Source organism: Caretta caretta, chromosome 5, assembly GCF_965140235.1.
Source record: "Caretta caretta isolate rCarCar2 chromosome 5, rCarCar1.hap1, whole genome shotgun sequence".
In the NCBI taxonomy this organism is placed as follows: domain Eukaryota; kingdom Metazoa; phylum Chordata; order Testudines; family Cheloniidae; genus Caretta; species Caretta caretta.
Window position 1 is genome coordinate 93,457,451 of NC_134210.1, and position 17,454 is coordinate 93,474,904.

The following is a 17,454-nucleotide window of genomic DNA, read 5'->3' on the forward strand; positions in this document are numbered from 1 at the left end:
TTTTTTTTCTTGTAAAAGTTTTCAGCCACTGTGCGCGCGCGCACACACACGATTTTTTGCTTTCTTTAAGCATCCACTGTTTTTCACGTGAGAATGGTATGTAGGAATGGCATCTTAGAAAGATTCTTTTTATTTTTTGTCAAATAGAGCAGACAAAGTTCCAAGAGTAAAATTATTGTTTTATGCCAGTGATTTTTTACTCAGTGTTCCTTGACAATTTACTTCCTGGTTAAATAAAAAAATCTATAAAGCTGTAAATGGTATGGGCCCCAGATATCTCAGAATTCACCTTATGTATCACTATGACAAATGAAATTCCTGATTCTGGTTTACTAATGTGTTATTCATTGAGTCATCTCTGTCCTCTTTGTCCAAGAAAATATACCCAACTCCTTAACCTTTCATTATAACTTACGTGCTTGAGCCCCCCAACCTGAAGCAAATACTTACCAACAACCACACACCACACAACAGAACCACTAACCCAGGAATCTATCTTTGCAACAAAGCCCATTGCCAACTGTGCCCACATATCTATTCAGGGGACACCATCATAGGGCCTAATCACATCAGCCACACTATCAGAGGCTCGTTCACCTGCACATCTACCAATGTGATACATGCCATCATGTGCCAGCAGTGCCCCTCTGCCATGTACATTGGTCAAACTGGACAGTCTCTACGTAAAAGAATAAATGGACACAAATCAGATGTCAAGAATTATAACATTCATAAACCAGTCGGAGAACACTTCAATCTCTCTGGTCACTCGATTTCTGAAATCAAAGTGTCTATCCTTCAACAAAAAAACTTCAAAAAAAGACTCCAAGGAGAGACTGCTGAATTGGAATTAATTTGCAAATTGGATACAATTAACTTAGGCTTGAATAGAGACTGGGAGTGGTTGAGTCATTATACTAAGTAAAACTATTTCCCCTTGTTTATTCCTCCCCCCGCCCCCACTGTTCCTCAGACGTTCTTGTTAACTCCTGGAAATGGCCCACCTTGATTATCACTTCAAAAGGTTTTCTCTCCCCCCACCCCACTCTCCTGCTGGTAATAGCTCATCTTAAGTGATCACTCTCCTTACAATGTGTATTTTTTCATGGGCTGTGTGTGTATATAAATCTCCTCACTGTATTTTCCACTTTATGCATCCGATGAAGTGAGCTGTAGCTCATGAAAGCTTATGCTCAAATAAATCGGTTAGTTTCTAAGGTGCCACAAGTACTCCTTTTTTTTGTGCTTGAGGTGGTGTCTTCTTTTACTCTATGCAGCAGCCTCCAACAGTGATCATCTCCTTATATAGTATGATTAGCAGTAGAGCACTCAGTGCGACCGATTTACCATTGTGATACTCCAGTTTTACCTTGCACTTTACACAACTAACATAAGTAATATGAAATGATTCAAGTAATACTTCTAGAAGGTTTTTTCTGGGAGAAGAATAGTGCAGTAAAGAGACCGGAAGGATTTAGGTACTTGAGAAAAGGGCAAATGCTGTGCTGCATGTTTCAAATATATATTTGCCTTGTTAAATTTTAAAATCTGAGACACAGGTTGTTTACATTTTGAATAAATTTTGGAAGCCAAATGTAGTGTTTTTGTGTAAGGAAATATGCTTCATTGTGTTTTTGGTTTTGTTTTTTTCCAGACAAGAGCAGGCCAGTGTTCTGTATGCGAACATCAGCTTAGTGGAACCAAGATTAATTCAGCCTTATGAACATGTTATTAAGAACTTCATCCAAGAGATCAAACTTCAAAGCACAGAGATGGAAAACTTGGCCATAGCTGTAAAAAGGTACAGTGGATAGTTCTGAATGTCACACGTGTGCAGTTATAAACTTCACCACTTACGCCTGTAGTACAGTGTGTTGGTTAAAGTTACCTGGTACTATTGGCAAAACATGCTGAACAGAATATTTTCATTTTTAGATATTAAACTGACAAGTTGAAAGAATCCAAGCGTTTTTTTTATACAAACCAGACAATTTGCAAATGACTCTGTATGTAATTACTTACACTTTGGATAAATTCTGGGGCCAGTCTTGGATCCAAAGGCAGGCTAAGATCCCAGATTTTAACGATCTTTCTTTTTTTGGTTGTAACTATGACTTTGAATACACATGACTGTCATTTGCTTTTACAAATATTATTTTTGTATCTCCAGCTTTAAAGAGAGTATTTAGGTAGCATATTTGGGTTTTGTACAGGCAGTCTTCTACTTTACGACGTTCGACTTATGATGAACGACACTCACAATGTTTCTGAATTGACACCCTAATTCGACTTACAACACTTGGTTTCAACTTTACGACACTCTGTCCCGCAATGGAGTGGATTGCAGTTCCGAGTTATGACGTTTTGACTTACGATACAATTTTCAGGAACCAATTGTGTCATAAGTCCGAGGACTGCCTGTTTTGTAACTATATCATATTGGCATATTTTTATACTACATATTAAAATTCCCATATGTAGAGGAAAATAAAAATGATTCCGTTCTAAAAGGTGACTGTGCAAATGTCATCATGATGTTCCCAGTTCATTGTGTCTCAATCTATCCAGTCTAAATTTGCTCAGTTTACAAGTCAGAAACTTTTAATTGCCAGTCTTGCAAACTCAGCCTTGGCTTTGAGAGTCAAGCTGATTTCTTTCCTTCTTGTACATCATCTCCAGTAATATCATAGAAACTTAGGACTGGAAGGGACCTTGAGAGGTCATCTAGTCCAGTCCCCTGCACTCATGGCAGGGCTAAATATTATCTAGACCATACCGGACAGGTGTTTTTCTAACCTGCCCTTAAAAATCTCCAGTGATGGAGATTCGACAACCTCCCTGGGCAATTTATTCCAGTCAGAGCTGTCTCTTGGGTAGCGCGAATAGGGCAACTGCTCTGGGCCCTGCATTTTGGGGGCCGCTGCAGGCCAGTGCAATTGGCTGGCACTGTCGGTCCCAGAAGATATAGGCGCAGGAACTAGTAGTGCGGGGGGGTGCTGAAGCACCCCTGGCCTCCACCCCATGCCCAGGGTCCTGACTGCCCAGCCGCTAATGCAGAGCTAGGCCCCCAAGCCGACGGGGGCTGATTTGTTCCGGGCCCCACACCCCCGTAGGCATGGCCCTGATTCCAGTGTTTATGTAACACCGACAGACCCCCGGTCGTCGGCAGGCAGGATCGAACTTGGGACCTCCGGAAGTTTAATGCATGAGCCTCTACTGCATGAGCTAAAAGCCACATGACTGTTAGAGATTAATGATTTGCTACAGCCTTAGCTAAGTGGTCTCAGTGCCCCACTACATGGGATAGAACACCGCACCCAGGAGGTGTGTGTTACATTTATCCACGCTGACAGGAATTTTTTCCTAATGTCCAACTTAAACCACCCTTGCTGCAATTTAAGCCCCTTGCTTCTTGTCCTAGCTTCAGAGGTTAAGGAGAACAATTTTTCTCCCTCCTCAATGTAACAATCTTTTATGTACTTGAAAACTGTGATCGTGTCCCTTCTCAGTCTTCTCTTCTCCAGATGAAACAAACCCAGTTTATTCAATCTTCCCTCATAGGTTATGTTTCCTAGACCTTTAATAATTTTTGTTGCTCTTCTCTGGACTTTCTCCAGTAAAGGCTCCAATAAAGGTGTTACAAGTCAAGTCTACATATCAGTCCAAATGTATGTATGAATGGTCATCTTCAAATGACTTCTTTGGCTATGTAATCTCAGGCCTTGCCTATACTAAAGGGAAAAGTCGATCTAAGCTACGCAATTTGAGTTACGTGAATAGCGTAACTCAAATCAACGTAGCTTAGATCTACTTACTGCAGGGTCCACACTACGTGACATCGATGGGAGACGCTCTCCCGTTGACTCCCCTTACTCTTCTCGATCTGGTGGAGTACAGGAGTTGACGGGAGAGCTATCGGCGGTCGATCGCCGCAGCATCGATCCTCCGGCAAGTGTAGACAAGCCCTCAGATTGTCAATGGGATGGCACAGCAGTAAATGAAGGCAGAATTTTGTCCCACCACTGAACCTTAAACTTTAAATTAAATTAACGTATTGATATGTGAGAAGGAATTGAATAAGCCTTATCAGTACTGGCGTGATAATATTCGTTAAGTAAGTCAATATGACTAAATGTATATAGGGCTTAGATCTGTTGAGAAGATGGTGTATTTCTTACATATCATTTTTCAGAGGAGAATTTCACTTTAAAGATTTATTTTAAAGGGAAAAATATGAAACCAACTTTCTTCTAAACAGAGCATAAACATCATAGCCTTCTGTCAGTACTGCCGTATCTGTCTTTCAGCCACTAATGAAACTGTCACATAATTGCTTCTCATGTTTGGCCCAGGTTTCAACATTTGCATGTGTATGTTTGAACTAGATAGGTCATGTATTTTTTCTCAAATTTTCTTTGAAGTCAATGGAGGACTCATTAGAGTGTATTCATGTTTAAATCTTAGAGCTCAGGATAAAGCAGCAATACAGCTCAGTGAAATGGAGGACGAGATGGATCAGCGGATACAGGCTGCAGAACACCAGGTCAAGAAGGAAGTGAGTACTAGATATTACCAGCATTTCATAATTATCAGGTTACTCCTGCCCCTATTGAAGTCAATATTGAAGGTGCAGGCTTCAAGCCCCAAGTACAGAATGTTTCTCACCTTGATTTACAAATGTCTAAAAGTTTATGACAGGTTTCAGAGGAACAGCCGTGTTAGTCTGTATTCGCAAAAAGAAAAGGAGTACTTGTGGCACTCATGCTCAAATAAATTGGTTAGTCTCTAAGGTGCCACAAGTACTCCTTTTCTTTTTGTAAAAGTTTATGGTATCACATTTTCCAAATCATCTTATAGGGAAGTATTATTGTTTGGTTTTGATGGGTGGGTCAAGGTCTACAGGCTGTAACTGAGCAATATTTCCATTGAAGGCATTTGCTTGAGTGTGGGCTGTAGAATTTAGGACTGACTTAAGGTTACCAAATGCCTGAATATCATAGAAATGTAGTACTGCCGGGGACCCCAAAAGGTCATCTAGTCCAGCCCCTGTACTGAATTAAATTATCCTTCCTTATCCTTTTCTTTTAAAAGCATACATTTGATGCTAATGAGGAATATAATTCTTAAGGAATGATTTGCACCATGAATGTTCTAAAAGCCATCCATTTCCTCTGTAGAAGTAGGGGGTTTGCATCTCCATTTACATTTGCTGGGCCTAACAAAAATACTTGGATAAAACTCCCATTGAGTTTAAGGAAGGATTGAGGGCTAAATGATTCTCTGGACTTGCATAGGCCTGATGCAAAGCACACTGAAGTCAATGGAAAGACTCTCATTGACTTTAGTGGGCTTTGAATTGGGCCCAGGAAGAGGATAAAACTTCCCAAAGGACATTCTTTCATTTTCCTCACAAAGCAGATTGGCTGCTTATGTGGAAGTAGCAAATTGCAAGATACTGTGCTTCTGTGTTGTTGGGTGGGGAGTGGAAGGGATTGGCCACTGAAGGTGACACAGAATGGAAGAATGACATCCCCCGGGGAAAGGGTCTAATCAGTAGTACCGGTGCCCTAAATTTTTCTATCTTTACAGAGTTATGTACTGATTACTATTTGGGCTTTTTAATCTGCTTAGACTTTCCTTCCCCTGTTCATGCATACTGGTCCCACAATTAATTTGTAGAGATTTCCAGAAGAGGGAGAGAAATCCTGTCCTTATTGTAGTTAATGGGAATTTTGCCATTGTCTTCAGAGATGTCAGGTTTCACCCATTATCTTAATCCAGTTGCAGCCTTGATTGACTGTTGGAACAATCCTTTTCTCTTCATTATTTATGTGAATATATATTAAATTCTAAATGAACTATGTAATAAAAGGTAGAAAATACAATAAACTACATATTCATCTTTGTCTATATAACATAATAAGAAAAGGAGTACTTGTGGCACCTTAGAGACTAACCAATTTATTTGAGCATGAGCTTTCGTGAGCCACAGCTCACTTCATGAGCTGTGGCTCACGAAAGCTCATGCTCAAATAAATTGGTTAGTCTCTAAGGTGCCACAAGTACTCCTTTTCTTTTTGCGAATACAGACTAACACGGCTGTTCCTCTGAAACCTGTCATTATATAACATAATGTTATGTTAAATCACTATTAAATTCAAATGCAAACCTATTTCAGTGTATAATATAATATAAGAACAAAAATAAAGTTAAGATGGTCTAACACATGCCCAATAAATACATCAAATAGTTTTATTTATTTATTTATTTATTTAATTTGTGTAGCCTACACAATATACTAGGACCAGTCTGCATACTGGAAGACACGGCCCCTTTCACCTAAGAGTACATTATTATAATAAACTGCCAAACACGCATTACCACTTACATCATTAATGGTTATTTGATTGGTTAGTAGGTGAGATGGTAAATGGTATTCAGGTAAATATGCGTATGTCATTGTCCTGTAATATGTTTACAGTAAATACTCATTTTGTAATATAATAATCAGTGATTTATGTATCAGTTTCCTAGAGTAGATAGAACACACATGATGACATAAAGGTCTCAGGTGTGAATTCAGTAAAATGGTGTGTCATAATATGTTTGGCAAATGACAGTGTAAATCACAGGAAAATAAGTGGAAGATGGGCACAACTATATTTCCTGCTGGGAAATTATGGAATATTTATACGTAGGAAACAAATACATTACTTATGGAAGAATTTCCTCTTTGCACACAGCAATAAATCGCAGTAATAAAATGTAACACTCAACAACCATTATGTGATCAACAGATGAACAGGAAACATGTATCTGTGTTATCAAAGGCCAGGCACAACAAGCCATTGCAGTTGTGCACTTGTTCTGTCTGCTACATATTTCCAAATGTAGATTGCAATCTTTATCCTAATACAAATCAGTCTGTACCACAGGCTAAAGAGTTCTAACAAATATGAATGGATGGACTAAAAATCGGAGAAATGACAGTCTTTTGGGACCACTAGGGTGAAATCCTGGCAACATCAAACTTAATGGCAAAGCTCCCACTGAGGTCAATGGGAATGTCTACACTTCAATTAAAAACTTGCGGCTGGCCTGTGTCAGCTGGCTTTGGCTCAAGGTAAGGGGCTGTTTAACAGTGGTGCAGACATTTGTGCTCAGGGATCCTGCAAGGGGGCAGGGTCCAAGAGCTTGGGCTCCTGCCTGAGCCCAAATGTCCACACTGCAATTAAAGAACCCCCTAACTTGAGTCCCACAAACCTGAGTCAGGTGACACAGGCCAGTTGCGGGTGTAGGCATACACAATGGAGCCAGAATTTTACCCTTGATACCTATGTACCAATATCAAGGATGGGCTGTAACTTATTTCTCCTATCATTCTTTAAATTAAGTTTCTTTTACATGTTTCTTTCAGTTCATAGCTCCACATATTTTCAAAAAGTAAAACGCCCTGAGAGCAAATGTAACCTGCCGAGATATTTATTTTATGGGATTGTTCTAAGCCATAAAATCTTAATGGCTGCAGTGAGCACACTATTGTTTCAGACAGTGTGCTGACTCACACCAGTGTGACACCTTCCTCCATGTGATATCTGTATTTTTAGTGTTCCCTGCCTTCATGTTTCCACCAGGCAAGCAAGCAATTACTGTACAAGTCATACTTTAGGAATCTGTACAGGTGTCAACAGTAGGAAAATCCTGAACTAGCTGGACAGGTGGTTACCTATGTTGCTATAATTAAAACACACGCATACCAAAGGCTCTTTTATGAAAAGAATTGCACTTGAGTAAAGTTTCAGTCTTTGTTTCTTTCCACAAATCTGGCAGCTCTCTCAAAATCTTCATTTGCTAATGCTGATTTTTGTGACACCTTCTGGTTTGTAGTGCTCAAGTCAGAGAGGAGGCCTTAACACTCCCATCTACAGCTCTGGGAGCCTGTGTAAACCTTATTGATTTAAACAAACAACCCTCCCTCCCCCCCCCGCCCGTAATCCACTTGGACCAATGTTCAATACCTTCCTGAGTCCCCTACAAATTAAGATACTGTCATCATCCTTTCTTATACTCATACCTCCACTTTCCTCCCCTCCAAAATGGGATAATAATAGTATTGTTTTACTTGTATCTAGAGACACTTGGGATAGATGCATTTTTATAACTATATAAATATATAGTTATATCCAGTTATTATACAACAATGCTATACTACTACATTATGTACTGAAGTGTGCATTTGTAGTAGAAGGCTGATTTGAAAAGCATAATCTCTTCCCAGAATATGTGATATTAAAAAAAAAACCAAAACAAAACAGGTGAGCTCTCCTTTTCAGTTTCATTGTGGACACTGGCAACATTGAAACAAGGAAGTATGAAGTGTGATGTTTTCTGAAGGGAGAAGGGGGGGAGAAAGATTATTTACTCTGGGACCGTGTGTGTCTTCTGTGAAATCTAGCTGAGTCCACACGATTGGGTTACGTTTGAATTAAGTAACATTGGAGTAAAACTTCAGGTCAGTTCACCAATCTGTTAAACCCCTCTCTTCTACAAATACTTCATAAATGGGGCTGTAATGGCTTCAATGCCCATTTTAGTCAATTGAAAGGCACCTATTGACTTTGAGTGTTGGGTAAAACCTTAATGGAGAGCTAAAGATACATACTTCAGGTTTAAAGGAAATTGTTTGGCTTTACAATAATGAAATGTTTAATACCTTGGTGACCAAGGTTTTAAAGAAAATGTTTAAATCTGTGTTTTGACTGTTGTTAAAATTCCAAATGTTATAGGAGAAGCGGAAAGCTGAAGAAGCACTAAATGATCTCAAGTGTCAGTATGAGAATGAAGTTGGTGAACTTCAGGTGACCATAAAAAAACTTAAAAAGGTGGGTAGTTTGGACTTGTTGAATTGGACAGAATTCTGTGGATGATATAAGAGGGCCTGACCTGGGGAGATGCTGAGTGCTTCTTCTGAGGTAGCTAATGGGAGGTAAGGGTGCTCTGGCTTTTGCTGTGAAAATTTTCCAGATAATGTGCATCACTAAATGGCAACTTAAAAATAGTTTTTAAAATTGTGTTGACTAAAATACCCATTGTCGTTGTCCTTGAATCCATTTAGTATAGTTTACCAAAATACTTTGCCAAGGGACCTAAATGCTAGCCAAATAATATTACCAAATGATTGCTTATGATTATCAAGAAGCTGGCATTTTGATTACCCAGTAGCAGTCTGGAATTTTATACATTGGAAAGAATCCAATTTATCATTTATAAGTATTTGTAATTAAAAGAATCATAGGAAGGTGAAAAGGACCTAGTATCATAAGTTGTCATATCTGTCCTCTTGGCACTGCAGGAACTGTTCTCTGCAGTATTCGGTTTATCTCTACTATTAATATTTCTATCTCTACGATTAACATTCCTAATACTGCAGAGAACCCCAAATCTGAACTCCCCGTGCATGGACCAGAATCTGAATTTTGCAGTTGATACGTATTTCTGTGATGGGGTAAACCAGAACCCCAGAACTGAATGCTCACTTTGAGTGTTTGAAATTCAGATTTAGGCTTTTGTTGCTGGCCTTTTCTATAGCTGTTAGTAACATTATATGTGTCTTTAAGCAATATGAATCCTGGCTGTGAATTGCACTCCATTTTCCTCTTTATTATCATTAAATCACAGTTACAATTCCACTGATATTAGTGGAAGTTTCTCATGAAAAATAAGAGAACTACTGCGTTTTTGCTCTATGGAGAATTGGGGCTAGATGAGCTGGGTAGATATGCACAGCTCCACTGAAATCAGGGACGCTACCTCTCTTGTTACCAGCAGAGGATCTGACCTTTGGTTGGTTTCTTGTGTTGCAAAATGACTGTTAACATTTCTAGCAATACGAAATTCTGTAGAACACACTTCGAGAAACTTTCAAAATATTTTTTCTAAAAATGAAATGAAATAAATGGGATCATTTGGAAGAGGTGGTTTCTTATGCCTACACCCGGTGAACTCATATATAGTTAGATCTTTCGTTGCTGGAAAATGCACCTAGGTGTCTTTCAGTATAGCCCTTGATCCAAATGACTTTCATTGACTTAAGTGGGCTTTGGATCAGTCAAGAATGTATTTTTAAAATTTGCACATTTTATTTGCTCTTTCAGCTGGAAGAACAATCAAAGAACATAAATCACAGAGAAGATTTGGCTGCATTAAAAAAAAGGATACATGAATTGTCGTTGGTAAGAGCTGATTATAATTTACATACAGAAGATATAGATTCAACCTGCACTTTGTACTTTCTTCAATAGCGATTTGTTTTCCCACTTCAGAACTGGTATTAGAATTATGAGGCTAAGAGATGGTGGGTTTTGTTTTGTTTTTGTAAAAATATTTAAGGTGGTGCGATTGCTTATTCTTGTATAAAGAAGAAATAATTCTGTTTAGATATGAATTCTAGATCTACCATTTATTAATCATTTGAAATAGAACAGTGTCATTTTTGTGTATGACAAACTGAAAAATCTGAAATTAAATTGAGTTTTTGAGTGTTAGAACTATGACTCCAATATGGCTCATGGTATGGAGACCATCTGCACTCAGATATCTATGGAATGTGCTAAACTTTAAACATGTGAGCAGTCCCATTGGGTTAGCTAATCAACATTTCTAAAGTTAAGTGCGTAGTTAAGTGCTTTTGCCTACATCAGAGATTTTGAGTGTCAGTCTTAAAGGTTTACCTTTGTAAATTAGCTTTTCATAACTGGCACTTTTAACAGTTATATTCTTAACTCTATTGAGATTTTATATTGTTACTGTTTTTGATTTGATTTTGATGTTCTTTTATATTTTAGTACTACAGCACTTCATAATTTGTAAAGGCAACTCTGTTGCATAAACTTCATTTTCTGTTTTTCTTTAGGAAAATCAGAAACTTAAAAAAGATCTTTTAGAAGCACAGACAAGTATAGCTTTTCTTCAGAGTGAATTAGATTCTTTGAAAAGTGATTATGCAGATCAAAGTTTGAGCTCAGAAAGGTAAGATACTTCACATTATAAAATTTTTATTTGGGGGGAAAATAAGTTGTTTTGTATATATTGTAGAACTAGTCAGTAACAATTATTTGTAATAGATCATAATTGGCAAGTACATAGGTTAAAACTGATCTATTGCCACATATCTAGTGTTTACTTAGTTGGCTAGAATGGCTCTGATAGAGCGAATTTTGGGCCTGATTTGGAATCCCTTATTCATGCAAGTAGGTTCACTGACTTCACTGGGACCTCAGTAGTGAGTAAGAACTACAGGGTTGGGCCCTTTCTTTATAACTTATTTCAGTGAAAAACCCTTGTCTGTCATGGTAAATAAGGCCATGGAAGCCTTCCAAATCAAGGGTGAACCTGTGAAAACAAAAGCTAGTCTGGCTATTTTGAGACCTTTCACAAGAAATAAAAGTTAGAGCTATTATGCCTCTCATGAGGCTGAGCAACACTGGAGATGGAAGGAGTCATATTGCTCCCGTGATGGTGCTAGAGGCGTTATGCATTTGAAAGGCACAATGGCTAGTGGGTGGTGAGCATGTCTTGCTACACCTATCCAGCAGGGTTAGCCAGTACGGAAGAGGAAGATCCATAAACCCATTTGCATGTCACTCAGAGATGTACCCATTGGACTATCAACACCACTTCCTGTTTTCCTAAGCACCTGCAGCTAAATTATGGCTGGCTGCTGGTGGGAGAATAGGGACTCCCTTCTGTCCTTCACCAGACACAGCATGTTTAAAATAGAGGAGTAGCAATTTAAGCCCAAATCCTTCAAATGGCTCTGCCGTGGCACACTCCTATGTATGGTCAAAGCCCCATCAAAGGCAGTGGGGCTCTTCCTGGGAGCAGGAATATACCCATATGCTATCAATTGTAGGATTGGTCCTTTAACCTTTACAGAACATCGGAGTCAAATTGGCATTAATTTCTTGTGCTAAATCCCCCTGTAAAATACTTGTTGAATTCAAAGTATTTTGTACACATAGCAGGGATATCGACGATTTTTAATCTTTGGGGAAGCTAGAGTTACAAAATTATAAAATAATAGCTGTTGGCTATTGCTTAAATGCGTAGTTTGGTGTCATGACTAAATTTGTCCACTTTTAATAAAGTGAGATAAATGAGCTTCTGTTCCAAATGCAGTGTTTCCATTATTAATGAAACCCCTGGGTTGTAAGAGGATCAGGAGGGAACTGGCAAAAGCCACCCAAGTCCCTGGTTGTCTATGTCCATGCACACTAGCCAGTTTTGAAACTTCCGTACCTTTTGGAATTTCCTTGTGGGTGGAACCCTGGCTGTTCACAAGGTGCTGGCTTCTTGTTTCCAGCTGCTGAATTACATTTAGAACAAGTTAATGATGCATTAAAATCTTTACTAATACTGTTTTTTTTCATATCAGTAATTATCACAGCTGTCAAAGTTGACCACGATTGGGAGAGGAAGTGGTCCATGTGATTGTGAATTGGATGGGAAGCATTTGCAAAACAATCTCTTTTGAGACATGATGAATGTTTGAGAACTCCTGGTCTGTTATCAAACTGCAAAAATATTTTAGCACAAATTTCTTTTTTAATATAAACAAACAAAACAATCAAAACCTGGTGTAACTTAAACACTCAAACCAATTGCTTCCCCCCCCATAAATTTGCACCCCTCTAAATTATTTCTTAGGTTTCTAATTAACTTATTCAAAATCTGTTACAGTTGAATTTTGTTTTCTGCAAGAGTTAATACTCTAGACAATGGAGCAGGGTATGTAGAGAAGTATAACTTCATATTTTGCAGAGACCTGGAAATGGTCCGAGAATACACTGAAGACAGAGAGAGCCTGGAAAGACAAATTGAAATACTTCAGTAAGTTTTTAATAGTTCACTGTTCTATATTTACAAACTTTATTCTGAAGTGTGCACAGCTAAACACATTTCTCTAGTTGTAGGGATATCTTGATGGAATTGGAGAAGAAAATATTATCAAGGGAAAATGTTTTTTTTAGCTGCAATTTAAACTGTTTCTGTTGTAGTAGACTTCACTCTACTACCTGGACTATTTAAGCATAGTTTTAGTATCACATGCAGCAACCTGGGAACACAGTGTAAAAATACTATCTGAATTTTGTATCCCTCCATGTGATCCCTATATAATCTTGTCCTTTCACAAAAGATGAAAGCATATTCTGTCTCAACTCCTCAAAAATTAAGTTGTAATGGCTCAGATATGTTTGGACTGGTACTGGTTGACTACGTCATTTTTATTTTACCACAGAATAACTGCAAACATTATTACCTTTATATATAGCACTAGAATGGTTTGTGAGAGCCTATCCCTGATGTCTCTATTTATGCATCCTACAGTTCTGTCTGCATTTTTTTCTGTAATGCTGTTGAGCAGAGGGATACTGGACCATATCATGCCACTGATTTATAAGCAGAGCTCCCTACTTACTTAAAGGGGCCAAAAATATTAAAGATTTAACCACCACAACTGCCAGCTTCTTCAGTTCAATATTTGGTAGTGTGTGAAACTGCTGAGTCTCTAATACTTTGTGGGATTTTTGTTCTTAGCCTCACTGTCTTTCATTTCTCTATAATAAGCTGAATAAGATCCTTGTCTATCCATGTTATTCTAAATATTATCACTTGGCTCCGTTTTTATTGACTTTACCTCTGCAGTAACTCCCTCTTTTATCATTATCTTTAAAGCACCAACAATGTGTCCAGTGCTGTATGACGTACAAACACCGCTGCCTTCAAGAATCACCCAATGTAAATAAAAAGAAAAGGAGTACTTGTGGCACCTTAGAGACTAACAAATTCATTTGAGCATAAGCTTTCGTGAGCTACAGCTCACTTCATCGGATGCTGTAGCTCACGAAAGCTTGTGCTCAAATAAATTGGTTAGTCTCTAAGGTGCCACAAGTACTCCTTTTCTTTTTGCGGCTACAGACTAACACGGCTGCTACTCTGAAACCAATCTAAATAGTTTTATATCCTCAGCAAGTTTCCTCATTATACTCATGGTTTTTCTTCCAAGTAATTGAACCAAATCTCTCCTTAAAATTATCCCAGTGGCACTCAGAGGCACTCATTTTTTAAAAAAGTATAGTATTTATGATCTTCCTTTTGTGAATTCAAGATAACGTTCTTTATATGTAACTTTCTAACTTTGCAGGTATGCCCCTATTTAATGGTCTTGACTTTACATCCTTAGGCCCTGATTTTGGAAACATACATGTGGTCAACTTTACTACCACGAGTAGTCATATTATTTCAGTGTAGGTTTTTTTAGAATGTAATATATACAATATATAATATTTTAATGATTTCACAGTGGACCAAGTTATTGGGCTTTTCCTCCTGAATTCCTCCCACCATAAAACTTTGTACATCAAAGGCTAGCTATATGTTTGCATATAAAGATAAACAAAATAGTCAAAAGAGAAGAAATACAATGAAGTATGCCGTAAAGATTGCAAAGCAGTCAAATTCCCAGCAGGGGGATTAAAATAACCTATTCTGTTTTTTACATTGTCCAGCCACGTTTGAAGAAAGTTGCGAGGCAATGGATATGGTTTAATTCGGCCACACATTTATTCATCTAAAATAACTGGGAGTTTCTAACATTAAATTCCACAGTTCAGGTCATAATTCTTCCCTTAATCATTTCCACATAATCCCCCAACCTAGTCCCAGCCATCCTTTTGCTGAGACCCTGCCACTCTACCCTTGTATGAGGGCTAAGGGGGCTAGGAAAAGGAGACGGTTGGTTCCCCTCTGTACCAGATATAGGAGCCCCAAGCCTTCCTTTCCCAGCTCCTTTAAGGGATGCTTCCTTCTAAATCCCCTTAAATCACCCTGCAACAGTTCATTTGATGTGATAACTCTATCCCTTTCATAATGAGTACCTACAGTGGACATCTGCCACATGGAGGTGCCAGCAATTAGCTTGGCTGCCTCTCTCTACCTCTGGGTTCTCGGATATTTACCAATTCCTTCCTTAATATTGGACAAAAATATATCCACTCCCCAGTTGGATGTGTGAACCCCTAACTCCCTTCCCTCTAAAGAAAGAGAGGCACCTACACTAAAAAAATCTGTACTGCTTTGTTTGGGCAAATTCCGTTCTCGTCACACTCTTGTAGAAGTATGACTCTCCTTGCTGTTTCTTAATTGGTTTGTTGACACATTAGTCAGGGTGTCAAGTCCTTCCTTCCCCCCCATTGCAGATCAGTTGGAAGGGCAGTGCCCCTCCTGACCTGGTCCAGTGACCACCTGCTCTTTCATGCTCTGTCCAGGTAAACTTTCCCTTCTTCAGCAGAGAGAGCCCTTAAAGCAGTAATAACTCCTTGTCTTCTGGCCAGTCAACTAAGGACCCCCTGTCTACAGTTGCAGTGATGAGCCCAGTCTTAGCTCACAGTTTCCTTGAGAGTAAACCTCCGCAGTTGACAGTTGTTCATCAGAAAATGCTCACATTATTCTTTGAGTACAATAGTGGCTCTGGACCCACACTTTTCAGTAGAGTGCAAGAAAACTTTAATTTTGTTACCTGTTTCATCTTAGATCAGCTAACAGAAAACTACATGACAGCAATGATGGTTTAAGGAGTGCACTAGAAAACAGTTTAAGCAAATGCAACAGATCACTGGTATGTAATATAAAATTATAAGTTATACTAATATGTTTTATATAATGGGCCATATTCTGCTCTCTCTTACATCAGGGTAAGCGGAGAAAACTCCATTGACTTCAGTAGGGTCATTCTGGGTTTACATTCATGTAACTGAGAGCAGATTTTGGTGCAGTGTTACTACATTTTGAAGTTGTCTACTGTCTCTGTGTGTGTAGGTAATTCCTATTAAATATTGGGGTTATACACACATATATCATATACCACTTCCCCACCTCTATGAGGCCACTCATAGTTCCTGTGCTCTGGATTCTCCCTGTTTGCTGTAATTTGAAGGAAGGTATGTCTACACTTTGAGCTGCAAGGTGTAAATTCCAGCTTAAGGAGAAATAGTCGTGTGAGCTCTGAGTGAACCAGTGTGTTAGAAATAGAGTGTAGCTGTAGCAGTGTGAGGAGTTAGCTGCCTCAAGTATGTACCTGTCCAAGATGCTTCGGATGTGCTTGAGGTGGCTAGCCTCTCACGCTGCTTGTGCCGCTGCAGCTACTCTAGTTTTAACATGCTAGCTCTGATCAAGCTACTGTGGGCATGTCTCCTCAAGCTGGGAATTGCACCTCCAGCTCAAAGTGTAAACAACCCCTGAGAGGAGTCAGGTTTGATGAGGACAGGGAAACAGCAAGACACAGTATGGTTAAATGTAGTGGACACAATGTTATTCATTTAAAACTCTTACCTAGCTGGAGTAGCTCCCCCAAACCACCCTGCAGGGTTTTTCTTATGGGAATGTCAACTGGCCCCAATAGTCCCAATGGACTATAAATTTGAGGATGGTTGTGAAGGCCAGGCCCCCTCTATACCGTCTGGCCTGCCGAGGGATCTTGATCGGAAGCTAGAGTCCCAAACAGCTCCCCTCCTCAACGTTGGAGGTAGGTGAGATAAGATGAGAGGAGCTACATGCTGAGATATAGAGGCAACTCCCTCACTGTGTGCTGAGGAGATATGCGCCTAAGCAGTTCACTGAGCTACAGGGACCTGCACTGGACTCCTTCTAACCCATCAACTGCACTGGTACCATCCAACATTGCAATAGTTGTAACATAACCCTCCGCCTCCCCTCAATCAAACATTCTGATTCTAGGTGAAAAAAACACCCAGCAGTTTGCCAGTTTTGCCATATAGGAAAAGACCCTAAAACTTCCAGACCCTAAAACTGGTTGTCAGCCAAGCCCCTGGCTTCACCAGAGATCCAGCAACTAGATGGGTTAGGAAGGGTGAGGCTGAAACAGGAAGCCCACAATGGTTCCCCTGCCTAGATAGCAAACTGTATTAACCCTCCTCCCTTCTCCCCTACCAAATGGGAGCCAATCACCTGGATCCAGCATCATTCCCACCACCCGTGACAGCAGTGGTGGGTGGGCCAGGCCCCCTGAATCCAGGCTCAAATGTATCATGTGACTCCCTCCCTCTCCCCCATACACCCTGCGACACAAGGAAGAGAAAAGCAGCCCTTACATGCTGAAAGCAAAGGGGGAAGGGTAAGAGAGGAAAGGAGAGGGGGTATGTGAAATACTGTCTCAGCTGCTTCTAGCCGGGAACTCCATTCTCTCCCTCCAGCCCACTGCTTCTAGCCCCATCACAGCTGGACCCTGGCTGGAAAGGTGAGCATGTTTTGGTAAAATAGATATTGAGCCTTTAAAATTTGGTATGATGTCTTCCAGGGGCCTGAATGTCTATGACCTGAGGGTATTTGAATCACACTGGAGATTTCACTCTCTCCATCTTGACCACCTACATATTC

General features: G+C 39.5%; 1 protein-coding gene across 2 annotated transcripts in view; it reads left to right on the plus strand.

Moving 5' to 3' along the window:
- Positions 1-17,454, plus strand: part of RASEF (RAS and EF-hand domain containing) — a 55,095-nt gene that overhangs the window by 16,856 nt on the left and 20,785 nt on the right. Inside the window, exons 2-8 of one of the 2 annotated variants that reach the window (XM_048851135.2) lie at positions 1,655-1,801; positions 4,465-4,555; positions 8,787-8,882; positions 10,155-10,232; positions 10,913-11,028; positions 12,820-12,888; positions 15,592-15,676. In XM_048851135.2, the coding sequence (XP_048707092.1) occupies positions 1,655-1,801; positions 4,465-4,555; positions 8,787-8,882; positions 10,155-10,232; positions 10,913-11,028; positions 12,820-12,888; positions 15,592-15,676 (682 nt within the window). The remainder of the gene's footprint in view (positions 1-1,654; positions 1,802-4,464; positions 4,556-8,786; positions 8,883-10,154; positions 10,233-10,912; positions 11,029-12,819; positions 12,889-15,591; positions 15,677-17,454) is intronic. The other variant, XM_048851136.2, reaches the window with a different exon arrangement.